This window comes from Nyctibius grandis, chromosome 9 (genome assembly GCF_013368605.1).
Source record: "Nyctibius grandis isolate bNycGra1 chromosome 9, bNycGra1.pri, whole genome shotgun sequence".
Lineage (NCBI taxonomy): Eukaryota > Metazoa > Chordata > Aves > Nyctibiiformes > Nyctibiidae > Nyctibius > Nyctibius grandis.
Window position 1 is genome coordinate 30941076 of NC_090666.1, and position 23562 is coordinate 30964637.

The 23562-nt window shown below is 48.5% G+C and overlaps 1 protein-coding gene across 1 annotated transcript; it reads right to left on the bottom strand.

Moving 5' to 3' along the window:
• Positions 1 to 1365: 1365 nt before the first annotated feature.
• On the bottom strand, positions 1366 to 14521 carry LOC137666929 (uncharacterized). The gene is given in 11 exon segments (XM_068407208.1): positions 1366 to 2962; positions 4010 to 4143; positions 4145 to 4156; positions 5858 to 6118; positions 6149 to 6395; positions 6522 to 6544; positions 6690 to 6710; positions 6858 to 7103; positions 7878 to 8052; positions 13170 to 13311; positions 13744 to 14521. Coding segments are annotated over 11 exon segments (2835 nt in total). The 3' UTR covers positions 1366 to 2166.
• Positions 14522 to 23562: the final 9041 nt, after the last annotated feature.

Genomic DNA, 23562 nt, shown 5'->3' on the forward strand with positions numbered 1-23562 from the left:
CATGGCAGCGTCAGAGAAATCCTCCTCCAGCAGCTGTTCTGCTTAGGCATCCATCTATTTGAAAAACAAGCAACAAACTTACAAACGCAATGCCTCGTGCTTGTCGCTGGCTGTTCAGTCTGTATTTTGGGGGAACAAACAATTTATTGTCTAATGACAAGAAACAGCTGGAGGGAATTCCAACTCGCTTGAGGGAGTCAGGCTGCTGCATTTTGGCAACAAGCATTTTGTCAGCTATCGGTCGCTACAGCACTCAGCTGTGTGCTGCCACCCTCATGTCTTGGGTATGTGTTTGTAAAGCCTCCGATGACGCAACAACTCCCGTTTCCTCAAGGACTAAATGAAGTACTGAAACGCTGGACAGTGCAGTTGGAGATAAAGTACAGCCAGTATGCACACATCTCACTGCTGGTGTCCACCTTGGTGCCCAGGGCAGTGTAACAAGCCCCAGCAGCTGTGGCAGGAGAACAAAGCACTGAGCATGGTTTGGAGGCCTGCTCAGGCCTTGGGTCAGTGGTGACTTACAAGACTAGGGCTACCTACGTGAAGGTAGCCTCTGTCTGCCTGTGTCTGTGTGCTCACCAATGCTGGCCTGTCTCTGGAGAAAGACACAAATATGCTTCCTTGAGTGAATCCTCCTGTAAAATAAATGCTTGCAATAAATATTTTGTTGGGAGTGAATAATACTGACTGGCTTTGTCTTTACCCCGGGGTCTGAAAGAACATTTACAGGTTGTCCTCTGAGATCTACTGGCCAAAATTCAGGCCCCTTTAATTTAGCCTCTAGGGCTGTAATTTGGCCTTTGCCATGCAAGTCACAGCGTGACATTTTGCTGATCTGGTAATCGCAAGGCCACCGTCAGTGGTAACGTCAGGCTGAAAAGGTTAAACCCCGTTTGCCTTTTTACCATTGTTCAGCTTCGAGTCATTTCCCTGCTGCGGAGCTGAGAGAGGCTGGACCTTACGGGAAGCGCTCTGTGTACCTAGTTTCGGCTCTCATGTCTGGTGCAGCCAGAGCGTAAGGTTTTGTGCCAGTCTATTGTTGTCTAGTAAGAATTAGACTAGCAGGCTTGTACCTTTTTCCCCAGTCTCACTAGGAGTAGCCCCTGAATTCTGTTCAGGGGATTCAAAGAACAGACGTAGGCACATTGTTCACCTGAATGCCACCCACACTAACTGAAGTTATCTACTCCAGAAAACAAATATTACAAAAAATACCCACCTAAAGTCATTGAAAGATAATTATTAAAACCTTTTATGTTACTCTACAGTACAATGTAAATTCTTCCTTTCAATTAAATTTTGAAATACACTAGATTACATCGTTTAAATAATTGCAAACTTTTAAGTTCACTATTAGTGGTAGCGAAGCTATATTTACATACACTTCTGAGATATTTCAGACGCAGCATTACGTTCCAGTCCCTAAGTCAGTTAAACAACAGACTTTCAGTGCGGATATACTGCCTTTCCACAGGTTCTACACGTATTTGGGGTGTTTGTGCCAGAGAGCAAGAGCTCCTGTTATTCTTGTCTGCTTTTTTTATTTTTTTTTTTTTTTTGCTGTGTGCATGCAGCTGTATCTGAGCAAATTGATACCTACTTGATTTGGATTAAAGATGAAAGAGCTTTCTTTTTAAACAAGTATTTTGACTGAATATACAGAGGTGAATAATGAAATATAGTCCTTAGGAGTCATGGTGGAAAACATAATTTTCTCCAACTTTCCTCCTCTGTTGCATAATACTGCACTTAATTTTGACCCTGACTTTACCTAATGCTGATGAAACACAGTCAATGGCAGAAACCTCTCTCATATTGTCAAGACTGGCTTTTGACACAATCCATGCAATGGCAAGCATCATACATCATCTCCCACAGTGCAATATTAACAAGTTAAACTCAGTATTTTCCTCCAGAGATCTGCTCCTCAAGGGAAGCCCATCTCTGTAGGTACATCAGCCTCAAATGGGTTGTGAGTCCTGAGGCTGGAGACCAGAATCAGGCTTTAACACTTGATTCCAGTGCTGCTAAGAGTCTTTGTGGGCCAGGCTCCGCCCTGTGTTGTCCATGGAGCAGAGCAAGTTCAAGCCACCAAGGCTCTAGATGGTCCTTGCACGTGGCACTGGCCAAGCCAAGTCTCCCTGTGTGCTGCCAATGCAGGACTCAGGGCCTGGTGTGAGGGGTGCTGATCATGATGTTGGGCAGCGCATTCCGCCGCTTCTTCCAGGAGCCCAGCTCCCTTGAGTATCGCCTGATCTGCCTGAACCAGTGGTGAGTCCGTGCCCGGTCGCTGTCCCGGAACACAAATGCCTCCCGCCTGATCTCAATGAGTTCAAAAGTGTCATCGCAGTCTGGATCAGTGGAGACAATGCAATTACTCAGCCTCAAGGGCTCCCTGAGCAAATGAAACTTCCCATTATTTTTGTCCCTGATGAGTACCAGCACGGCGTCCTTCACAGGCCCTGGCTCAGCTGACTCCAGGCTGGACTCGGACACCCGCTTCATGTTCACCAGGAGGAGAACCTGCATGTTCTGGAACTTCAGGGTCTTGCTGCCTTTCTTCACCCACTGGCCATCAGGGGGCTGGGCCAGCTGCAGAGACCCCTCCATCACAAATCGTGTTTCCTCCCGCAGCCAACCTACAGTTTTGAGGGCAGTTTCTCTCATCTCGATGTTGATGACTTCCCTCTTCTTCTTGCTGTCCTGGCGAAAGGAGCGGAGGGTCCATGTGTTCCCCTCCTGCTTGGTTTTCATGTTGATGTGCTCCAGGTGGGACTCAATGCGGCTCTTGGCCTCTCGCAGGCTGCCATGATCTGGGTGGTACTCGGTGGTGGCCTTGATGATTCTGCTGAGCAGCAGTGGGTACTTGGTGACTCTTTGCAAAGGGGCCATCAGGAAGGACCTCAAGTTCATCCGCCGCAGTGCTGTGTTGTCGTTCTGGGAGACATTGAGGAATATTCTGCAGGGATTTAAGAAGAGGGAATGAAATGGTGTCTGTTCTGCCAGCAGACAGCTGCAAATCATAGAATCATAGAATGGTTTTGGGCTGGAAGGGACCTTAAAGATCATCTAGTTCCAACCTCCCTGCCACAGGCAGGGATACCTTTCCACTAGACCAGGTTGCTCAAAGCCTCATCCAACCTGGCCTTGAACACTGCCAGGGAGGGGGCAGCCACAGCTTCTCTGGGCAACCTGTGCCAGTGTCTTCACTACCCTCATCCTAAATCCTAACGCAAATGACCAGTGTGGTGCTCACAGCTGCTGGGCATTGCAGCCCCTGCTTTGGTTTTAACAGCCGTGTGAATTCTGTCTTCTCAAAAACTAACAACAATTCCTGCAGCTGTGCTCAGCTGCAGAACAGTGATGAGGTGCCTGGACACTAGCACATTAACATCCTGGCAGTCTTCTATTAAATTATAAAACAACGAGGGTGTGATCTTTTTCTGGTACACACTGACGTAGGCCCCAGGCAGACAGACACATCAGCTTATATCAGATTATATTAATTTGTAGCTCCTTTCATCATTAGATTACAAAGCATTCTAACCAAGAATTTGGTACCGTCATCATTGTAAGCTGTTGCAGTGGAAAGAGAGAAGTGACTCTCCTGATGTTGCCCAATAGGCCAGGGCTGGCAACGGGAAACAAATTCCAGTCATGCATGCTTCACACAGTGGCTTTCCCCAGTGGAAATCCAAACCATGCTCCGGCGCAGGGACTGAAAGCTGTTCTCAGCTGGGTGTTATCTGGTGACAGTTCAGCCCAGTGGTCAACGAGCAAACACTGGTACCACAAAATACAGTATACAGCTGGGGACCAACTGGCTGCCTCACTGGAGATATCAAGGGGTTAATATATTTTGGAGAGTAAATTACTCTCCTCACCCCATCACTGAAGACCATTAGCATCAAAACTTTGATCTAGTTGAGCTGACAAAGGCTTCACCCTCAGCCAGGTGCCTTCCTGTCCCCAAAGCCTGGAAAAGTACACTCAGCCCTTTTCTCACCTGAGCAACTCTTTCTCCTTCTCCAGCACGTTGAGCATATTCACGGAGGAGGACTGCTGGAGACAGTAGGTCTGAAAGGCTGGCAGCATGTTGACGAACTCTAGAAATATTTCGCCGATGCACACGGTCATCAGGTTCATCATCACCCTGCAAGCAACGCAATACAGCCCCTGCTGGGTTAGCTCGGGGAGGCACGAGCACAGAGCCTGCATTCAGTCCTGTCAGCATGAACCTATGGCAGGATCTGGTGAGCACCCAGACCAAAGGTGGAACTGGGCTCACCCTTCCTGGTGGAAAGGCAGTCCCTACAGGTCTAGGGGGGGAGCAGTGCATGGGCAATGGAAGGAAAGCTCAGCTAACTGCTTCCTCCTTTACACATACAGAGACGTCTTCTCTGCTTCTGCAGGCTCTGCCAGCTCACCAGAGCAGGGGCTCAAAGGGCAGAGGCCAGAGTAAGCCTGCCAGTCAGGAGAGTGAACTGGGGACCTTCTTGCCCGAAGGTGTGCCGTAAGGCTAATGCGCAGGTGCATAAATTAACAAAGCGAGCATTTAGGAGCAAACGGGCAGGGGAGGCGTGTAACTCGATAACAGACATGGCACCTAACAACTTCTGCAGTTGTTCTCAGCAACAGGCCTGCCTGGGAAGCAGTCTCCTTCAGTTGTGCTCTCACTGGCTACTTTGATGCCTAAGTGAAAAATAAACTTTATGGTAAATTGTTCTCTGATTTCTGGATGTGTAATAAAATAAGGGAATAGTAAGAATCTGGTGCCACATAATGCTCTTAGCTGTGTCAAGGTGTATGCTGACATGCTCTGCAGTCACTACTCATTTGAGCGGCGAGAGAGGGAGCAGCTCTCTGGCTGCTGGCGGCGTTTTGGTGCAGTACTGAGCGCTGACTGCAAAGGGCAACATGGAGGCAGACACAGGGAAACCCACAGCTGTTTGTAGAAGCCATTGTCTCAATAAATTATTCACAGGGGACATCACACCTACAGTGCACATCTGCCTTCACTGTGCCAGGTGCATGAGAGTGGTTGTCAAAGTTGCCAGTTTTTGAGACATGTGTCACTCGGTCTGACATGCAGGGTTTCGGAGAGGGAGAGGAGGGATGTGTTTCCTAGAGAACAAAACATCCTCGTGAAACTGATACAGCAACAAGTGGGTTTTAGTTTCTTGAAGAAAGGAGGGGTGGAGCTGTTTATCTGTCTACTAGTGATTGTCTGCTGCGTTAAGAGTCTTATTTCTATTTTTCTGCCCTCTGACCACCATGCTGGTGAGGTAGGAAAATCCGTTGTGCAAGGCAGAGTGCATCAGTAGAAGCAACTGGTACACAGAGCTCAAAGTGCCAACTGTCACCAGAGCAGGGAGCAGCCTGTGCTGCCTGGCGTCACAGCCAGCCTAGAGGCAAGCTGCAATGAACTGCAACCCAAGGCACGTACACCCAAGCCAGCCTGAAGTGAGCCAGCAAGCGCATGGCCTGTGAACCAGACTAAGCTGAGCTCTGTGCCCCCACGGTCACACTCTTATCAGTGTCCAAGTGAACTGGCTTAAAGCTAACTTTGGTAATGGGACAGTTAGGTCCTGTTATTGGGGTAAAGGAGCTAGACTGCTGATGGCCTGCTAATGTCAGTGGCATTACCACAGCAGAGTGAGGCCAGCAGCTGTGACCTGGCACAGGCCTACTGAAATCACTGGTTTACAATAGCTGGGGGAATGAGAGACTAGGTAGATGACCAGAACCCAGGAGTCCTACCTCCTGATCCTCTGTTCCACCTATGCTGCCTCACTAACTCAAAACCTATTCCTGTCTGCCTGGTCTGGCCCCTTTAGAGCATGCATCATCATACCTGGTCAAAGGCCTGATCAATCTCCTCCTGGAGTATCTCCAGGAAGTTCTCATTGAGGTCGATGAGCTCCTGGATGTTGCTGAAGATGCCCAGGAGCTGCTCCTGGCTCAGCAGCCCAGCTGCCTGCATGGGGAGGTAGAACTCCTCTTTGATGATGCGCAGGTCCTCTCCATAGCTGGCCTCTGTGTTCACAAACTCCAGCACAGACTCCTTGCGCTCTGTCCTGCGCTTGCGGCACTTCTCGCAGAGGTCAGCCCGCCTCTGATTGCAGTTCTGCACATCTGTCTCCACCGGGAGGTCCCTTTCTCCGCAGTCAGTGCAGGGACGGTGGGCTTCCCAGGCCTGCAGGGAGCTCAGCGTTTCGGATGCCCTGTTCCTCCACTTTCTGGCTGGCATCTGGCCAATGCCACTATCTGCCCTCTCCACATCCACTGACTTGGTCCGAGTGGCCTCGCTGGCATCTAGGTCATCCTGGACATCGTTCACGCCAACAATCCCACTGTCTGTGCTCAGGCTGCTGACATTGCTCCAATGATGTCTGGAGTGGAGGGAGCCACGGGGGGCACGGCGGGTCTCATCAAAGCTGCCACCATGGCCAAGGTTGGCTTTTGCTACCACTGGACCTGAGAATAGACACAAATCATTACTGTACTGCCAGCTGCACAGAGCTCACCTCCGGAGCCCAAGCTGGCACAGCCATGAGTGGTAGGAACCATGGTGGGGTAGATCTAGCGTTGTTAGCTGTCCCCACTCCTGTTTTGGTGCCGGGAAGGGCAGGGGTCAAAAGTAAATGGCTCCCAGGTGAAACCTGTCATCCCTGCTCTGCTCATACCCGTGAACGCCTTTGGTCCTTCTCCCCCCTGCCACCCACCAGGCAGGAACAGAGACACAGCAGAGAAGATCCTGATTCCTTGCACACCTAGGTTAAAACCAGAACGCTTCCCTCCCCCAGGTCAGTAGAGTCACTCCATATTTACATCAGTGTAGCAGGGCTCAGCACGTGTTCCATCAGCCCCCTCTGAGCATGCAGAATATGGGTACCGTAGTCTCGTTCCTGCCGGCGCTTCTGTGCATGCTGCCGTGCTGCAGCTGCAATCTTCAGCTCCAGCTGCTTCCTCTTCACCGAGTCTGTTGGCATAGGGTCACTGAAGTGTGGCCGCAGCCGGCACTCCCGCTGGGCCTTGGCACCATCCGTGCTCTCATGGACGATGTCGGAGCTGGATCGGCGGCAGCCAGGACTGGGAACCTGCATGAAAAGCAAGTGGGTTTGGAGCAAGGCAGTGGTCAAAGCAGTGCCTGGTTTGCAGCCACTGGACTTCAGTTGCCAAACGACAGAAAAGGCAACTCATCAGCATTAGGATAGTTAAATGTAGTTCTGCTACATGATCATTAGGAAATCTGCTTCCCCAGGTCCCTCTGTCTTGTCCTAACAGCAAGGACCCCTCACCCTCTGCTGCTACGTAGCTCTGAATACAGTGGCTCCATGGTGGCTGGACCACTGTTGTCGAATAACCATGAAGAAGTCAAGAGCATAGCCCTGGCTAAGGGCCTAAACGGGGCGCTGAGCCTGTCCTAGGGATCTGAGCTAGCTTGCCTCTGTTCTGTGAACGTTTCAGTGCTGTGGGGTCAGGAACTCCAGCATCTATGCCTTACCTACATTAGCTGTTTGACCAAGTGGGGACTGGGAGGGAGTCTGTCTGTCTCATCTCCCAGGCAGCATAGCAATGAGGGGCTGGTGGCACACTGAAAGCCACGAGGGGGTTATTGCCGAACTCCCTGCAAGAGATGCAGCGGCAGATAGGCAAGGGCACAAAACTGCCTCCTGTTTCATCAACTGTAACAAAAAAGGCACTAGAAATCCTTATCACAGAGTTTAATTGCTCATGGGAGTTGGTGTGACTTCAGATCCCAGGTTCCCAGCCTGCCCAGTTCCTACAACAAAGGGATACTTTAGAGCTTCTGACACAAAAAATAATCCTGAACACATGCCCAAGACGTGAGGGGAATTCCTCTCCCTTACATTCCCTGCAGGTGGAGTGTCACTGGATGTCTCATTGCTTGGCTTGTCCTCCCAGGTCTCTGTTGCCACGGACATCGCTGTGGGCTCCTGGCTGTCCTCCGGAGGTGGGAGATCAGCTTTCCTCAGATCACACCGTCCCTTGGAGGGGGATTTGGCAGCAGTCTCAGCATTGCAGCTGCAGGGGAAGAAGCAGACTCTGAAGAACATCATGTATGCAATTCACCTGCCGTTCCTGACACAGATGAGACTGAGCAGAAAGCCCTGGTCTGAACAACCAGCCACAACAGTTCAGGGGAAATGCAGGCAGGAATCTAGACAGATCAGCATGGATGGCTGTGCATGTGTTTCAGGGGCTCAAAACACAGCTCAATTATAGCAGTACAAATTGGATAATTGCACTCATGCCAGCATCAGTCTGGGATATCAAGTCTCGAGTGTTCGCAGGGCATTTTTGTGTCCATAAAACATGAGGTTCTCCCATAGGGACTACAAAAACCTCTTTCTAAGTAGGCCATATCCATATTTGCTGCTATTTAAAGAGATGTCGTCAACACAGAAACCATATTGCTCATCTGGAAGAAAACCACCTGCTAAAAAACATAATACTTTGAAGAGATTACAGGATTAAAGGAGCTTTCCCTCTGTTTTTCATCTCATATGATCCCAAGCCGGCCGAAACCACTGGTCAGATTCCCTCTGTTTTCAGTGAACGCAGGATCAGGCCTTTTGGTGCACTTAAGAGTCCTGAAAAGATTGGCAGAGTCTGTTGTTCTCACTTGGCAGTTCTGGGATGCTCTTATTCACGGCTGTCTGGTGCTAACAAGGGTCTGGCCTGGCTGATACAGACAGCCTGTTCCAACCCCACATTTCCCTCTCTGTAGACAACATCACCTCTCCAGACGGACACAGTCTGGTGTAAAACCACTGACTTGACAGAGTAGTTGACAGGCTGTAGTTTGTGATACTACTTGTGATACATTTTTTTTAACAGACTTTCTAAGACACCTTATTTCCATGCATAATGAAGCCTGCTTGGAAGAATATTAATTTTTTCATTATGGGTTTACTTAATTTATATGGGCTTGGATTCCTTTTAAAAGAAAGGTTGTCAGGACTGGATATGGATGCTTGTACATAGAGGAAGCCTGTGTCTGGAACATATTTCAGGTTATGCATGTATGTTAGGCTTCACAAAAGTCTCCTACGACAAAAATCTGCTGCTTCTTAAAGACTTCACTCATGAACTTATGCTGGTAGGTCATACTGCTCACATGGAATTACAACACTGTCAGCTACAAGCAGCCACATGAGACAGATGGGCATTTTCCTTACAATGAATGACAGTTGGCTCCGGTAACAAACCATCAGCCAATACTGAAATCGCTGAAAAGGGACCAAATCTCCCAGAACACAAACTGGCTCTGTTGTCAGGCCAGAAAAGTTGGTTTGCAACTTCCCAGCTGATGCTTTTTCATCTTCCTCCATTTATGCTTCCAGGCCACAGCTGACACTACCAGAGGATTTACCAGCTTAAAAAGAGTTTAGCTGTGGCTGTGTGGCAACGGCACAGGGCTAACAACAGGCTCCTGGCTTTTACTTTTTGCTGTGCTGACTGCCTGCCATGTGGATTTGGAAGCACCACTTCACCCCTCCAGGCCTCTCCTCTCCAGCCTGTAGAAAGGGGATACCAACATCAGCGCTGTCACGGAGCAGTCTGTAGCACAGACTGCATTAGCCCTCTTACAGGGTTGCAGTAAGAGCAGCGCAGGCACCAGCAAGGCTGTGGTCCCACCATGGTACTGTCCTGGCCTGGTCCAGCTTAAGAGGTTCCTGTCTCGTTCCTCCCTCCCGTCCCCAGACAGATTTGGGGTACCACTCCTTCAGCCAGTCCAATGTAACTGTCTGTGTGGCCATGATCTAAAATCATTCTTGAAAGTATCTGGGTTTAAAAAAATATCCTCCCTCATGTATTCCCAGCCAGATCATTTCATCAGTGTTTCATTGAGTTGGGTAAAGTATGAACAGTTCAGCTGGGTACACCTGTGGGAGAGAAGGCAGAGGTTAGGGAGCAAGACAGCTCTTGAAGAGGATCTGCCACTGCTAGAAAACCATCATTTCCAAAAGCTGATCCTGTTCAAACAGCTTCTGGTTGAAACATGCAGAAAGTAGGGACCATGCTGAGGCACCGAGAGGCAATGGGATGTGTCAAAGGTCAGTAGCAGAGCTCAGGACTAGAATGTTATCTTCTCCTCGTGATCACACCACCTCCCACCACACAGACCATACTCTCAGAGAGAAGCTGAGCCCGCATTTGTCATTTTTACAGTGCTTCAAGATCATCCACTTAAACATGGAAAGTACTCCAGAGTATTACTGCTCCTCTAAGTGAAGCTGACAGCAGCTCTCTGCTGATAAGGTCTGCAGACCAGATGCCATTGCTTATTGTGGTTTCCATAACCCAATAGGGATATTTTTTAAAAATCTCAAGATGTGACCTGCAGTGGGAATAAGAGCCAATACTACTCACAGAGCTGAGCTAAGGAAGTGTGACTGACTCTTTCTGACTAATGGAAACATTTTTGTCCACTCCTTCCTTGCTGGCAACTGCCTTCCAGCCTTGGAGTCCTCTGCTATGGGAAGCTGTTACTCTAGCCAGCATCCTGGTGTCATCCCAAATACACCCCATCACTCTTTTCAGGAAGCCTTCTGTCTTAGTCATGTCCTTTGTTTCCTTGTGCATTTTTTTGTTGTCATCTTGACCCCCATTTCATAGACTGGCACCCCACGTCCTTGCATGTCCTTATCCTGAGCAATTCGCTGCTTAAACAAGTTCAGAAAGTAGACTATATATTGAAATGCCTTCAGGATTTCCACCTAGATCTCAACACCCCTTCCCAGCCAAGACTACAACCTAAGTTAAAGGTATCCAGTGATCCATGAGGGGGCTAAAGCCACCGCAATTATGAAGCTGAAAATCAAATCGTCACTGATGAAGTACTAAACCATTTCAATGAGTCTTAAGGAATTAACTATGAATTACTAGGGAGGCAATTAACTTTACCAGACAAAACTGCTTTGTAAAACTGCAACACTTACACAGAATCACTAGAAGGAGACAACAATTTCAGCTATCTTATTGTGTGACGCTCCATCACATCATCTCTATCAAAGGCTCAGTGAGCTCAGTATCTGTGCAAATCAGACCAAATTCCCAGCTTTCAGCTCATTTCAGTTGAGGCTTAGAAAAAATGTGGCCTGGATGTAAGTGATCATAATTTAGGACCCAAAATATCCAGAGAAAAAGTCTCCCATCTCTGCAGTGAGAATCAGCTTGAGTTACAAATGAATATTCAGGCACTTTACAGTCTTGGGTGAAATAATGTAAAATTGAGAAATTTCCAGACAAAGGAAACTGGAGTTTCCCACTAACCAGTACTTTGGCACTGCCAACAGATTTGTTTTCTTCCTGCTATCCTGAAGAAATTACAACCTTTACTATTAACTGTTATTACTATGGAAAATAAACAGGCCTGGGTGGTTCCTTCACATGAAAAAACCTCTCTAGTACTGGAACCACTGTCGTTCTTGGTTATAGATCAATTACCATTTTGGTGTTAATAAAATCACCTCACACATTTTAACAAATCCAACTAGGGAGACTGAACACATTCACAGAAACAAAACCCACTGTGGATATTAAAAGCACAGAAACCACACTGAAGCCATAAAGGCCCTGGGCAGAAAGTGTTTGGACGCTGGCAAAGTAGTAGGAAGAAAGATCATATGCACCACTCAGTTCCTATATACTTTGCTAGGCATGCAGCTAGGGCTCCAGATACTAGTCAAACCTTTGGTCTGCCCGAAGACAGCTGTTCCTATGCTCTTACTCACAGCTTGTGCCATTCTGTGTATTTCATTTCATATCAATGATAAAAATAGCCTCCTCAATGAAAACGGTTGCATACTGTAACTTTCTCATCTGTTTCTTCATTGGGTTTTCATACTCTAGAACAAAAGCACAAAGGCTGGGCTGGACACCTGAAGGAAGCATTTAGGGCTCTGACACCACCTACTTCCCTTTGGATTATAAAGTTGCAGAAGTATTTCTGCTTGTCCCTCTGGCTCTGTCTACATGGGGAGCTTCAGCTCTGCAGCAGTTCTTTCAGACAACTCTCATTCCTGTGCAGAAGTCACTATCATCTCCTCTAAAACCTGAGTCCAGTCTTAGAGCTCTAGCATTCCAGAAATACCAAGTCAGTGTACAAGGCATCACCCTGGCATTTCACACACCGCATCTGTGGATGTCAGAAGCAGCCAGGAACCAAGCCAAATACAATTATTGGTAAAGCTGGTCCTGAACACCAAGCAAATGGAAACAAACCACTCCACCAACACTTACTCCTCCTTTTCACATCAGCCTTACCTACTGATAAGACAGTGATAACTGACCCAAATTCCTACCTTCCAGAATTTTGCTGCTTCCTGTTGGTCCACCTGCTTGCATAGAAAGGGATCCTCATTTCTTTGGTAGGAGGGAGGTAACAGGACTGCAGCCTCCAAAATCAGGACAGAGAAAGCAGTCCTTGTGAAAATCTTACTCAGAGAAGGGGAAAACCCTGGTTGGAGAAGAGGGAGGAAGGCTTTACGCAAGTATTTTCTGTCACTGCTTACGCTGTCTGAGTTGGCAGAAGGACAGTATTTGCAAGTACTTTGCTCGCTGCCTGTGCCGGTCTCCAGAGGGTGGTTAAAGACTCATAGCAGCCATCTTGCTCTCATTTCTTTGCCAGTTCACTATGCACACGCAGCAAGTGAAAGCACTTGTTGCTGCATGTCACACTACCTAAATTCGTGTCCTGCAGTGGTGGGATAGACTCTACATCTTTTCTCAAAGGAATCACGTTAGTACTTTGTAACCCTCTGCTGTCCTCTACTTTCAACAGATGTTAAAAAAAAACAAACAAACAAAAAAAAAGACCTTTCAACAATTTCTTACAGAAATAAAATGGGTGAGAAATTGGGTGTCAGGACTACTAATGGCTGCTGTCTGGACAGGATTAAGGTGTACAAAAAGGCAAAGTCTAGATGAAAATGCTTTGTGATGTTTAATCCCACACAAAGATGGAGTTTAAGCTCAACAGCTTAAAGACACGTCCATGTGGCTATCAGAGACCCTAAGATGAAAGGCTCTGCCAACAGCGTATTTATGCTATGGGAGTTAAATGCACCTATCAGGAGAGAGACCAGATCGTTAACAAGGGAACTGCTTTCAGGTGACCACACAGAGCATGTTACCTTTTCTTAATAAGTTCCAGGGCTGAACCTATGAATTCATCCTTCATTTTTTGTAGTTTAGCTCCATAGCTGGATAAGTCTGTGGCTTCTAACAGCAGCGATGAACAGCAAGAGGACTGGGCTTCAGAAGCTAGCGACTGCCCTGCAAGGTGGAGGACATCATTTAATTGTCTTGTCTCTCCTTTCTGCTGCCCATCACTGAAGATCTCCTGCCCAGCTCTGTGTATTGCTACTGCCTGCAAAGGTGATAGTGGAATAGGGCTAGAGCAAATGGGGATCGGGGACCTATCCGGGCTGGACATCTGGAAGGTTCTGTCCTTCACCTCAGGGCTGCTCATTCTGAAACCATCCCATGTGGCTGGATATTGGGAAAACCCAGCAGAGGTGTGGTTTTCATGGAACACATTGTCATCATCCTCCACTGTGACAGCAGCTTCATTCACAGCTTTGGTCTCCAGAGCTTCTGGACAGACATTCTTATTGTTCTCCTCCTCCAGGGTCTGGTTTGCAGGCAGACCCTTATTCAAGCACTCTGTTGGCCTACTGCTGCTGGATGATGAATTTGCCTCCTTACTTCTCATTTGCTCGAATTCCTCAAAGGTGGGTATGTAGAGCCTCCCTTTGCAGCGGCCTTTCTTGCTGTGCCCCAATGTGGCTTTGACATCTGTTTCCCCACTATATTGTTCCAGGGTTTCTGCTGTTCTGGATTTGGCCATCTCATGGCTTTCCCCAGCATGCTGAAGGGGCAAATTGGGGGAGCTATTCTGCCTTCGGAGCTCAAGCCTCCTCTGAGCCTCCTGCTTGATGTCTTCTGGACTGATGATCCTATGTGCAGAACACAGTTTCTCCCTCCCTGTGAGGCTGTGCCTGAGAGCAGTGTGTTCCACCAACACCGTGCAGCAGTTGACAGCACAACCGTTCTTGTACTGCTGGCACATCTGGCATTCAAAAAACTCCCGCGCCATCAGGTCAGGCAGGGCCGCCTGCGGACGCACTGGCTTGCAGGGCTCTGCCACCTTACTGCTGTGCAGCCTCAGCTTCTCCTTCAGCTCTTTTTTGGCATCCCCGTGTAGGGCTCTTTCCTCTGCTGAAGGGAAAAGCCACTGAGGCACTTTGGCAAAGGGAGGGAGGAGCACATTCTGTGCTGACTGAGATGTCTGTTTAGCATGGAGAGAAAGGTTTCTCAGAGAGTCCGATGTGCTCTGAACTGGGGCCACATCCACACAGCCTTCTGTCCACTGACTGGTGCCTCTATAGCGAAAGATGATCTCATTATCCAGGCTCCGGCAGTGAGAATACAGCCCAGAGTCAGCAGCTGTGGCCCAGTGAAGGTTCTCCACGCTCCGATACATCCGGTTTTCCACAGGACTGGCCAAAGGTGCCTTGCCTGTGTGGCAGGAGTCCAGAGTGTGAAAGTCCCCAGAAAAAATATGAGTGTCTAGGCTCTTTAGTGGATGCATGCTGCTAACTGAAAAATCCTTTAAGCCATGTTGTGCATAGAGCTGATTATTTTGGCAGCTCAAGATTACCCGGCAGTGTTCCTGTCTCTCATCAACACTGATGTATGTCATAGCAAATGCACATGGAGGCTCTAAGACAGTGGCGTTTAGGGGGAGAGGAGGGAGCTGGGGTGTTGCTTAGATGCCAGTCAATGTCCACAGACCACAGACAGCAAAGCGTGCTGCTGGGTACTCACATAAGAGAGCTCTCACATGGGTTGAGTCGCCATGCGTAGAAGACCTGTGAATGGAAGGAAAGATGAGTTACTGAAGCAGCCTGGTGATGACTTGCAGGATGCAACAGCAGGTCTGCTTCCAAGGAATGCAGAAGACAAACACCAACAGCTTGGGTAGAAACAGAGCAGCATAACTAGGAGATGAGCCATGGGGCTTGGGGCAGGGAATCTTTTCCGTCTCTAGCCAAGCCAACACTATCCATCTGAATCTGGAGAAGTTTATCCTACCTACCCTCAGCAATTCCCTCACAATAACACTGCTCAACTCTAGTGATGAATGCTTAGAAGTGTTTGCTGCAGGCTCAGCTTACTCACACAGCAGCACTAAGGAGATGGGAGGGTTAGAAGAGATAGTGAGGTTCTTTCCCTCAAATGGGGTACAGACAAGAGTGTGTGGGTTAAGGAGGAGGCTGGGAGTGGGAAAGGATGACATGACAGCGTGGTCTCCTGGAAGGTTCAAGTAGCAAGGAGGAAGAAGGTGTCTGACTGGTGGTGGTTTTGTCCCTGAGAGTCACACTGCAGCCCCTTAATGCTCTGATTTACCCGTTACAGGGAAGATACATATGGTTTAGTGACTGGTAGACAAGCATTCCCAAGGCCTTTCCAGTGCAGAGACAAAGGTACCTCACAGACTTTCACAAATGTGCACTCCTGACCCCTTAGCAACAGGCCCAAATGATCACCCCCCATGACAGCTCAGTGGAGGCCCAGAAAGAGAACGTGTGGTTTCCATGGCTGTTCCTATGATCTGTTTTCAGCATTGCAATGCCCAAGGAACCTAACAGACTAAACCACATGTTCAGAACAATGTGGAGAATTAAATCCCAAAACTTCAGTTTGGGCCAGCAGGATGTAGATCTAAGTCATCCTTGGAAGTAGAAGTTGCCTCCTTACATTGAATGGAGACACTATGAATTTCTCTTAAGGATTTAGGCCTCATGGGCTTGCCAGCAGTTACAGAAGACATCAGTGTCTGCTACAGCCCTGTCTACTCCCTCCCTTGGCAACCAGAGGCAAAGGGAACAAGTGAGTGCCATACGTAAAGGAGAACAAGATTGGGCAGGGGATATGGGGTTAGCCTGAGATTCGCATGGGCAACTTAGAGCTGGGATGGTGGGGCATCGGTCTCTAATAATAAGCCAGGCAAGAACCAGCCAGGTTGACCACTCAGGAAGAGGTCTTGGTAAAGGAAGACAGGATCATGTAAGTTACAGCCCAGACTGCTTTGTAGTGCAGCTGGGTTCTCCGCACACTGCCAACCATTCAAGCAGCACAGCCACCTTGACCAGGAGGGGAATGAAGAGGCTTGTTACTCCCCAAAGGCTAAGACACCTCAGGCATCTAACCATGTGAGGCACCAACAGACATCTTCCATTTGAGGAGAAGTCTGAGGCAGTGTATTGCCTGGAAGCCAATCTTGGTAACCCGCTGGTAGCTTGAATCAATCCTTGCTTAGAGTGGTTCAAATTAACATACTTCCCCTGCATTAATGAAACTATCTCTAATCTAATACCAGAGAGGAAAGGCAGAGCTGCTCCTGTGGATCAGCGCAGAATGGAGAACATGATTTCAGTCTGTCATAATTGCTAAAAATAAAAATTACAACTAGCTCTCGAGGTATGGCTGTTCCCCAAGATGTCACAGGCACTTCTCACCCAGTCTTCTCATGGTGGGGCTGGAGTTCCCCTTTCTTCGCGGCTCTGGAGGAGCCCACAGGTGACAGCAGAGAAACGTGAGGATCAGGACTTTCTGTGATCATAGGTTATAACATGATCTGTCAAGAAAGAGAGAATGAGATGATGTGAGAACCAGTCACTGAGTAGGGAACAGGGCTCCTGGTAGTGCCGAAGGGCTCCTGTGAGAAAGTGCTGTTAATGAGAGATGCCATGGCCTGTCAGGTTGGTCTGTGATCCGGTCACAGCCACAGGACTAAAAGCCAGCGTGTACTTTCTGCACTCTACTTTCAGACCAAGTAGAAAGAGAAAACAACCCTTGCTGTAGTGAGAGTTGAGAATAAAGGGGTCCTTGCCCAAGGCAAGGAGTTACATACACTAAGGCCTGAAAGAGAAACCAAGGCCCATGTGGGGCAGGTTCCTGGGCTACACGCTCGCTTGGCAAGCGCTCTGTGTGTGTGTGTGCGAGAGCAAGACAGCCAGCAAAGAAAGCACACAGGCAAAGGGAGAAGCTGTGACGAGAAGAGCAAGGAAGCAGAGGCACAGAAACGATGGGGTGGGATCTGTCTCTGGCTGCTCCCTTCACCAATGGACGGGGCAGTGCTGAAAATACAACTGACTTGTGTCCTCATGGTCTCTCTTCAGATGGAAACTTATTGCCAGGGTCCATAGTGCTGACCCTTCTTTGGGCTGCAGGACAGCTGCAGTGACACCAGGTGTGGGTGGCCACAGGCCCCTGGTGCTCAGGTGCATGGCACAGACCATGCAGGGGGGTTGTGTCCCTCCATCACACGGAGGCAGGAGAGGTCTCCTGTCTCCCACCAGCAGCAGAGGTACCTACTCGCCCCATGGGAGAGCAGGGGCCGCTCTCCCCAGTGGGTGTGGAAGGCACCAGTGCTTGTGAGCTCTGCCAGGCAGCGGGGACCTGCTGCTGCTTTGCCAGGGCAGGACCTTCCAGATGTGCATGGGGTGGCAAAAGTTGCTTTCAGGGAAGGAGCAGCTGGGAGAAACCTGCAGGCAGAGTGGGGCAGGCAGAGGGTGAGGGACAGAGAGGGGCAGCAGAGGCAGTTTTGCAGGGTGGAGGACCCAGAGAGGACAGAGAGCAGCCAGAGCCAGCTGTGAGAGATGGCAGGAGACAGAGACTTTCCAGAGGAGGCTGTGCAGAGTTTGCTGACGTGTAGGCAGGCACCAAAAATTACTGGATTAAGTGGAGGAAGAGGGGAATTTTGTTTCCACATAATTTATTTTAATCTTTGTCACCCATCAGAGCTGAATTTTCTTTCTCTAAAAAGTAACTTTTTGCTCTAAGACGTGGGAGGTCCCTTTCATACTTTCAGGAGAGCTCAGAGCAAAGGTGCACGTGGACGTAGCTCACAGGTGGGCGTGCAAGGGGGTTCAGTGCTCTGGCTGCAGTGAGGAGGAGCCTCAGAAATCTATGAGCTCTGTTCCGCCTCACACCTGCAAGGCAGCTGTAGAGATCTCATAACAGCCAGCTTGGACAGGAGCACCTTTCTTCCCTGTCACTCCATCCTTGAAAGGACCATCTCTTTCCTACTGAACTCTTCTAATTTTGCCCATTATCTCCATGTCACCACCCTGAGGGCTGTGCACAGCATGTCAGAGAGCAAAGCTTAATTTCACCGATCACCCAGGCCAACTGCCCAAGACATGACCTGTGAAGGGGGACAAGCTGTGCTGAGGCACAGCCTGCTTCCCCTGCTGCCCAGGGCTGCTTGGGGCAGGAAGAAAGCAGAGGTCTCTCTAAAACACCAGGTAATTCTGAGCTGGCCTGTAACCAGGAAACACTGAGCCCTTCTCCCTCCTCCCCCTGTTCTTGTGCTCCATTCTTCATGGCACACAGCAACAGTATCACAGTTTCAACTCAGATGCCTGCGTTCGTCAGGTCAGTGACACTGCTATAATATAAAGCACGTGTCTACACACTCAGCCCTAAACCAACATGACCACAAGCATGTTCTAGGCACTCTGCTGGAGGAGAGCACGAGATGGAGACAGAAACAAACCATCTGAGTTAATATGCTTAAGGATGATATGCTAAAGATGATCTTTCAGCACATCCTTGCAGGCTCACTGTACATACAGAATACTTAGCTGCAGTCTTACACAGTCACCATTGAAGAAACACTGGGAGCTACAGCAACATTGAAGAGTTTGTCCTCTCACTACCTCAGAGCTGTAACTACAGTCTATAGCTACAGCAGGTGATCCGGTACGGAAAGTAGCAAATGCTACAGAAGTGTGAGGCAATTGAGAGAAGTAAATGCTGATCTCTCACATGGTGACCCAACTCAGGGTCCTGACTCACTCCCTCCTAAAGGTACACAGCAGTCCTAACCACCCTGTGTTCTTCTCCAGTTAAACTAAGCAGTGACTTGCCAGTTCTTTGTTGCTCCCCGGCATACGTGAGCACTGTGGGTTGATGCTGCACTCCTTCATTTATCCACCTGAGTACTTCCAGGCAGTCCTGTCCACACTTCCCCAAAGCTAGGGCTTTATTCTAGTCCAGCAATCCTCCAGGCTAATGCTGACTTATTCCAGGCCAAACTGCAAAAAAGGAGCTTAGTGCTGGCTGCCGCTGTGGGAACAGCACATCATTGCTCTTTGATCATATTGTCTGTGCAACATTTGCCTGTTTCTGGCTCAGGGACTGAAAAGCTCCTGGTGGTTATGAGCCTCACGCCTTAAGTGAGCATAATACTAAAGGCATCGTGTGCTCAGCTTATTTTCTACCATGTGATTCTGTTTAATCAACTTCTCCTCCACTACTCTGATAAGTGCTTGCTTGGAGACTTGCCACTAACCTTCATTTTCCTGCAAAATCCCCCCAAAAGAACTTATTTCTTAAGGATTAAAGCTTGAAGGATAAATTATTCCTTCCCACACACATAAAAACCGCTCTGCCTGGCTGACCTTCCCAGCAAAGCACCAGAGAAAGTGTCAGGAGGATGAAATAGGCAGGCACAGGGTAAGTTGTTCAGTACTGGTGAAAAGCACTGTGGAAAGGACGAGTCCTGTCCAAGGACTCCAGGGACATCAGGGACAGGCGGACCACAGAGCCTCACAAGACCTCAGGAAAAGAGGCCACCAAATCTGGCAGGACTGAGTAGGTTTGCTGGTGCTGCTTTGCAGAGTTCACTGCAGCAAGATTTGCTTGATAGACTTGTCAAACAGGGAAGGTTGTTCCATGAGATGGTGGAGAGCAGCTTGCTATTGTCTGGTCTCTCCTGCCTTGATCGGGGAGATCAAGTGAGTCTGGTACATTTTCCACTCTCCACATTTACGACATCTCAGTCACAAGCAAATTGACTTCTGAGTCATGGCCACCACACCAAACGCGTTTCCAGGGAAGGGGAGTAATCGGAGTCACCTTACTCCATCTTGAAATAAGAGATTAAGCTAACCTTCAGGTCTTACTCTAATTTCCCTGCATTGAATTTTGCAAACTGCACCACTGAACAGAGGTTGGTTTATTCTGGAGTACAGTCTGCCTTTGACTTCAGAGATCTCACCAGCTGGAGGGATGAGAAAGGCACATTTCAAAGGGCTGTACAAAGAATTTTAGCAAGCTATGATACTGCTGTGAGTTTTTTTGCTATCTGATACAGCAAACCTCATGGACACGGCATGATCTGTCTACTGCCGTGTCATGCACATCACTTCAGCTGCTTAGCAGAACACCAGCAATCTCAAGGGCAAGAATGCCAGATACATCTCTCTTTCCAAGTTAAAGGTTAACAAGAAAAATAAAGGTGCCTTGGCTGTGTTTGCTTTCTTAGCTGTTCACTTAACCAGAGCTGTGCTGCAGGAACTAGTTGACGCAGTGTGATGATAAGGTGACTGCAGTTATATTTCTTGGGTTTTTTTTGTCTGTTCTAGCAGCTGGAACAGGAACAGGGCTTATATGGTGTCTGTTAATTGCAGCAGGAGAGGTATAACCACAGTAGTTATCTAAACCAGTACAATTTCCCGGGTTTCTCTTCCTTCCTAGGGTAAACAGCTGAGTGTAACTTTGCTTGAGTTTACAGCGTTATCACTGCTTTCATTGCCTGCTCCACGGCACAAATCAGGATCACTAACAAGAGGAACAACTGCCATCTTAGTTTCAAAACTAGGTAATATAGAGAAAACCATAACCTCTATAATCTGCTCACCACATTTATAGTCCTTGTGTTCTCAGCTTAATCATATGCATGGACCATGTTGTCTCAGAGACAGCCTGGCATAGGGAACAAAGTCTCTCTTGAACCTCTGAAGATCCAGTGCAGCCCAGGGTCTAGGGGGTTGCTGAGAGCACAGGCAATGGCATTAAATTTCTGCTGTGCAATGAGCTGCCTGCCTTGTCACATGATATTGTCTAACCATTTTCCTCCATTCACATCTCTTCTCCTCATTCTTTTTGGGTTTTTCTTTCCTGCTTCCCCAACTCTTCCTCCACCCCACTGCATGCAACACAAGTTTACACAGCCCATCTGTGGCTGCTGCTTAACAGGTACCACTTCTGAAGCATCACCACTACTACCACTGCCTCCAGAAAAAGAACTGGTCTTGGCCATGGTCAGGGCCAAGACCCATGATCAGAGCAGCCCAAAGGTATACACGTGCCAGCCAGATGTGCCAGAGAAGAATCTGTCCACATCATCTGTTGATCATCATGGAAACATCCTGCTATGGTACACACAGTTCCACCAAGGAGAGTGTCAGAATCACCATAACTTCACATGAACTTCTATTTTGGTCAGACTTGCTCCTAAAAAGTCTCAAGGCAGTAGAAAAGCTAATCTCAAAATTTTGTGGAATCACTTGAAGGTCTTAAGCATTTTTGGCTCCCTTTCTGTGGGGTTTTTAAGCTGTTTGGGAATTTTGCTTTATTGACATGAAAGGTTTCACTTGAGAAGCGCTACTGCTCCACACATCTACGCATTTGGCAGCAGCACCTTCGATGAATTTTTCTGGCTGCTCTCTAAGTCTGAGCAGCTTCTCCTTCTTGTGTCGCAGCATGGTCTTCTCCTTGTGGTCCTCCTTCAGAAAGGCTGTGATGACATGGCACTTCCAGCCTACCTCTAAGGGCAGGCATTCCAGCACACTGATTTCAGGCAGCATACCTTCAAGATGACCTGCATTCCCTCTTGTTTCCTTGCTTTGTGAAAGGGTACCCCCTTTTGTTTCACCAATGGACCACTCAATCTCTTGGACAACATTGCTCCAACAGTCCTGCTGACAATGCAGCAGAGGGAATGGAGCTTGAGAGGATAAGCATTCACCTTGCAGCAAAGGAAGGCTGAGTGTGTTAGTTACTGTAACAAATGCTCCTGGAGACACTAGCGTGACACCCACATCATGTGTCCCAGCTGGAGCTGCTTGGCAGCATTGGCTGTGAAGCGCCCCAGGAAATGGCATCACCCATCATCTGCCAAGCTTTCAGTGAGTCAACACCCTGGTTGGCCACAAAGCTCCCTTGGATGACTCTTTCACAGAAGGAAGAAAGTCCTGTTTGCAATGAAGTCCTCTCCTGGGACAGATCACCCACAGCACCTATGAACCTGCAGGGTGAACCTGACTGATAGATCCTGCACCTCTCTGTAACACCATGAGCCACTCTGCTCTCCTCTTGCAGCTGGAGAAAGAGCCCATGCGGATTACAACCAAGCAGAGCCAATGCTTAGGCTTGAGTTAGCTGATGTTCAGGACCCAGGTATTTTCCCCTGTCCCTGTGTACATACCATGAACCAAGCATTCCCATGCCTTTGGGTCATGAAGAGCAGATCTTGCCCACCATTCACCTTGGTCCTGGCATACACACACAGCAAGCACTATTAGCCTCACAAGGAACAGGCATGAGCTGACCACAGCCTCCAGCCCTGCTCCATACCAGGCTCCAAGCTCCCTGGCTCAGATACATGCAGTTCTCAGAGGCAAACCTGAGTTAGGAAAACCTATCCAGCCTGCTGTGAGACCTGGGAAATACAAAGCCATATTGTGAGCCCACTTTAAAGCCTGGCACCTCCACTCCTCCTCCAAATTCCGACTCTGCATAGATATAACATCAGCACTAACTGCAGAAAATGGTTCAAGGCTGTCACCTGAAGCTCAGTCCCAGCAAAGGGTCCAACATCAATTATAACTTCCCAGTGCCAGCTCCAGACTGTTCTCCTCTGGCTTCCAGCTGACAGACGCGCACCCCAGCACAACCCCGCCAACGCTCAGTCAATTGCTAGACGCGCCTTTGTGAGCCAGGCCAGTACTGCCAGCCTAGAGGCCTGTCTCCAGCAGTGATCAGCGGCAGATAATTTTGGATAGAGCTAACACAGACAGAGCATGTCTGCAGCAGGTAGCTGATGAGGTGGGAAAATACATCTCAGACCACCTAAAACCATCTTGATCCTCTCCATGTGTTTTATGAAGGCAGAGAGGACAGTGCAAAAAAATAAAGGGGCATGTTCAGTTAGGTGAACATGAGAACTGAGAGAGAAGTAACTCAAGCCAGTAGCAGGAAAGAGCTGGCTGCTCCCTTCCCCTCTCAGCATGTGATGAGGATCAACAGAGCCTTCACCTAAGCACTCAGCTGAACGTTTTCTTGAAGCGTACACTGAAGACTGGCTTTTCAACTCACAGTTTTCACTCACACTCTGACAAGAAAGAGATAAAAAGCCAAGTCACGCTAAATGGAAAAAAAAGTCAGGCTTTTTTTTCTAACATCATCATTTAACACATGATTTAATCTCATGATGTGCAGGGCCCGAGTCATGGTGCTGGATGTTTTCAAGGTGGAAATACTCCTGGCTGAACTAGCAATACACGACCAACAGGGAACAAAGAAACACAGCTTTTCCCATGTTCTGTTATGTTGCCTCCAGCTGTCCAAGGAGGACAACAGAAAACCAGTCCTATACAGTTGGATCCACCAGGGTTGCTGAAGGGATACCTAATTTTTTGTTCTAACATTGCCCCACGAGTCCCAGCCCAA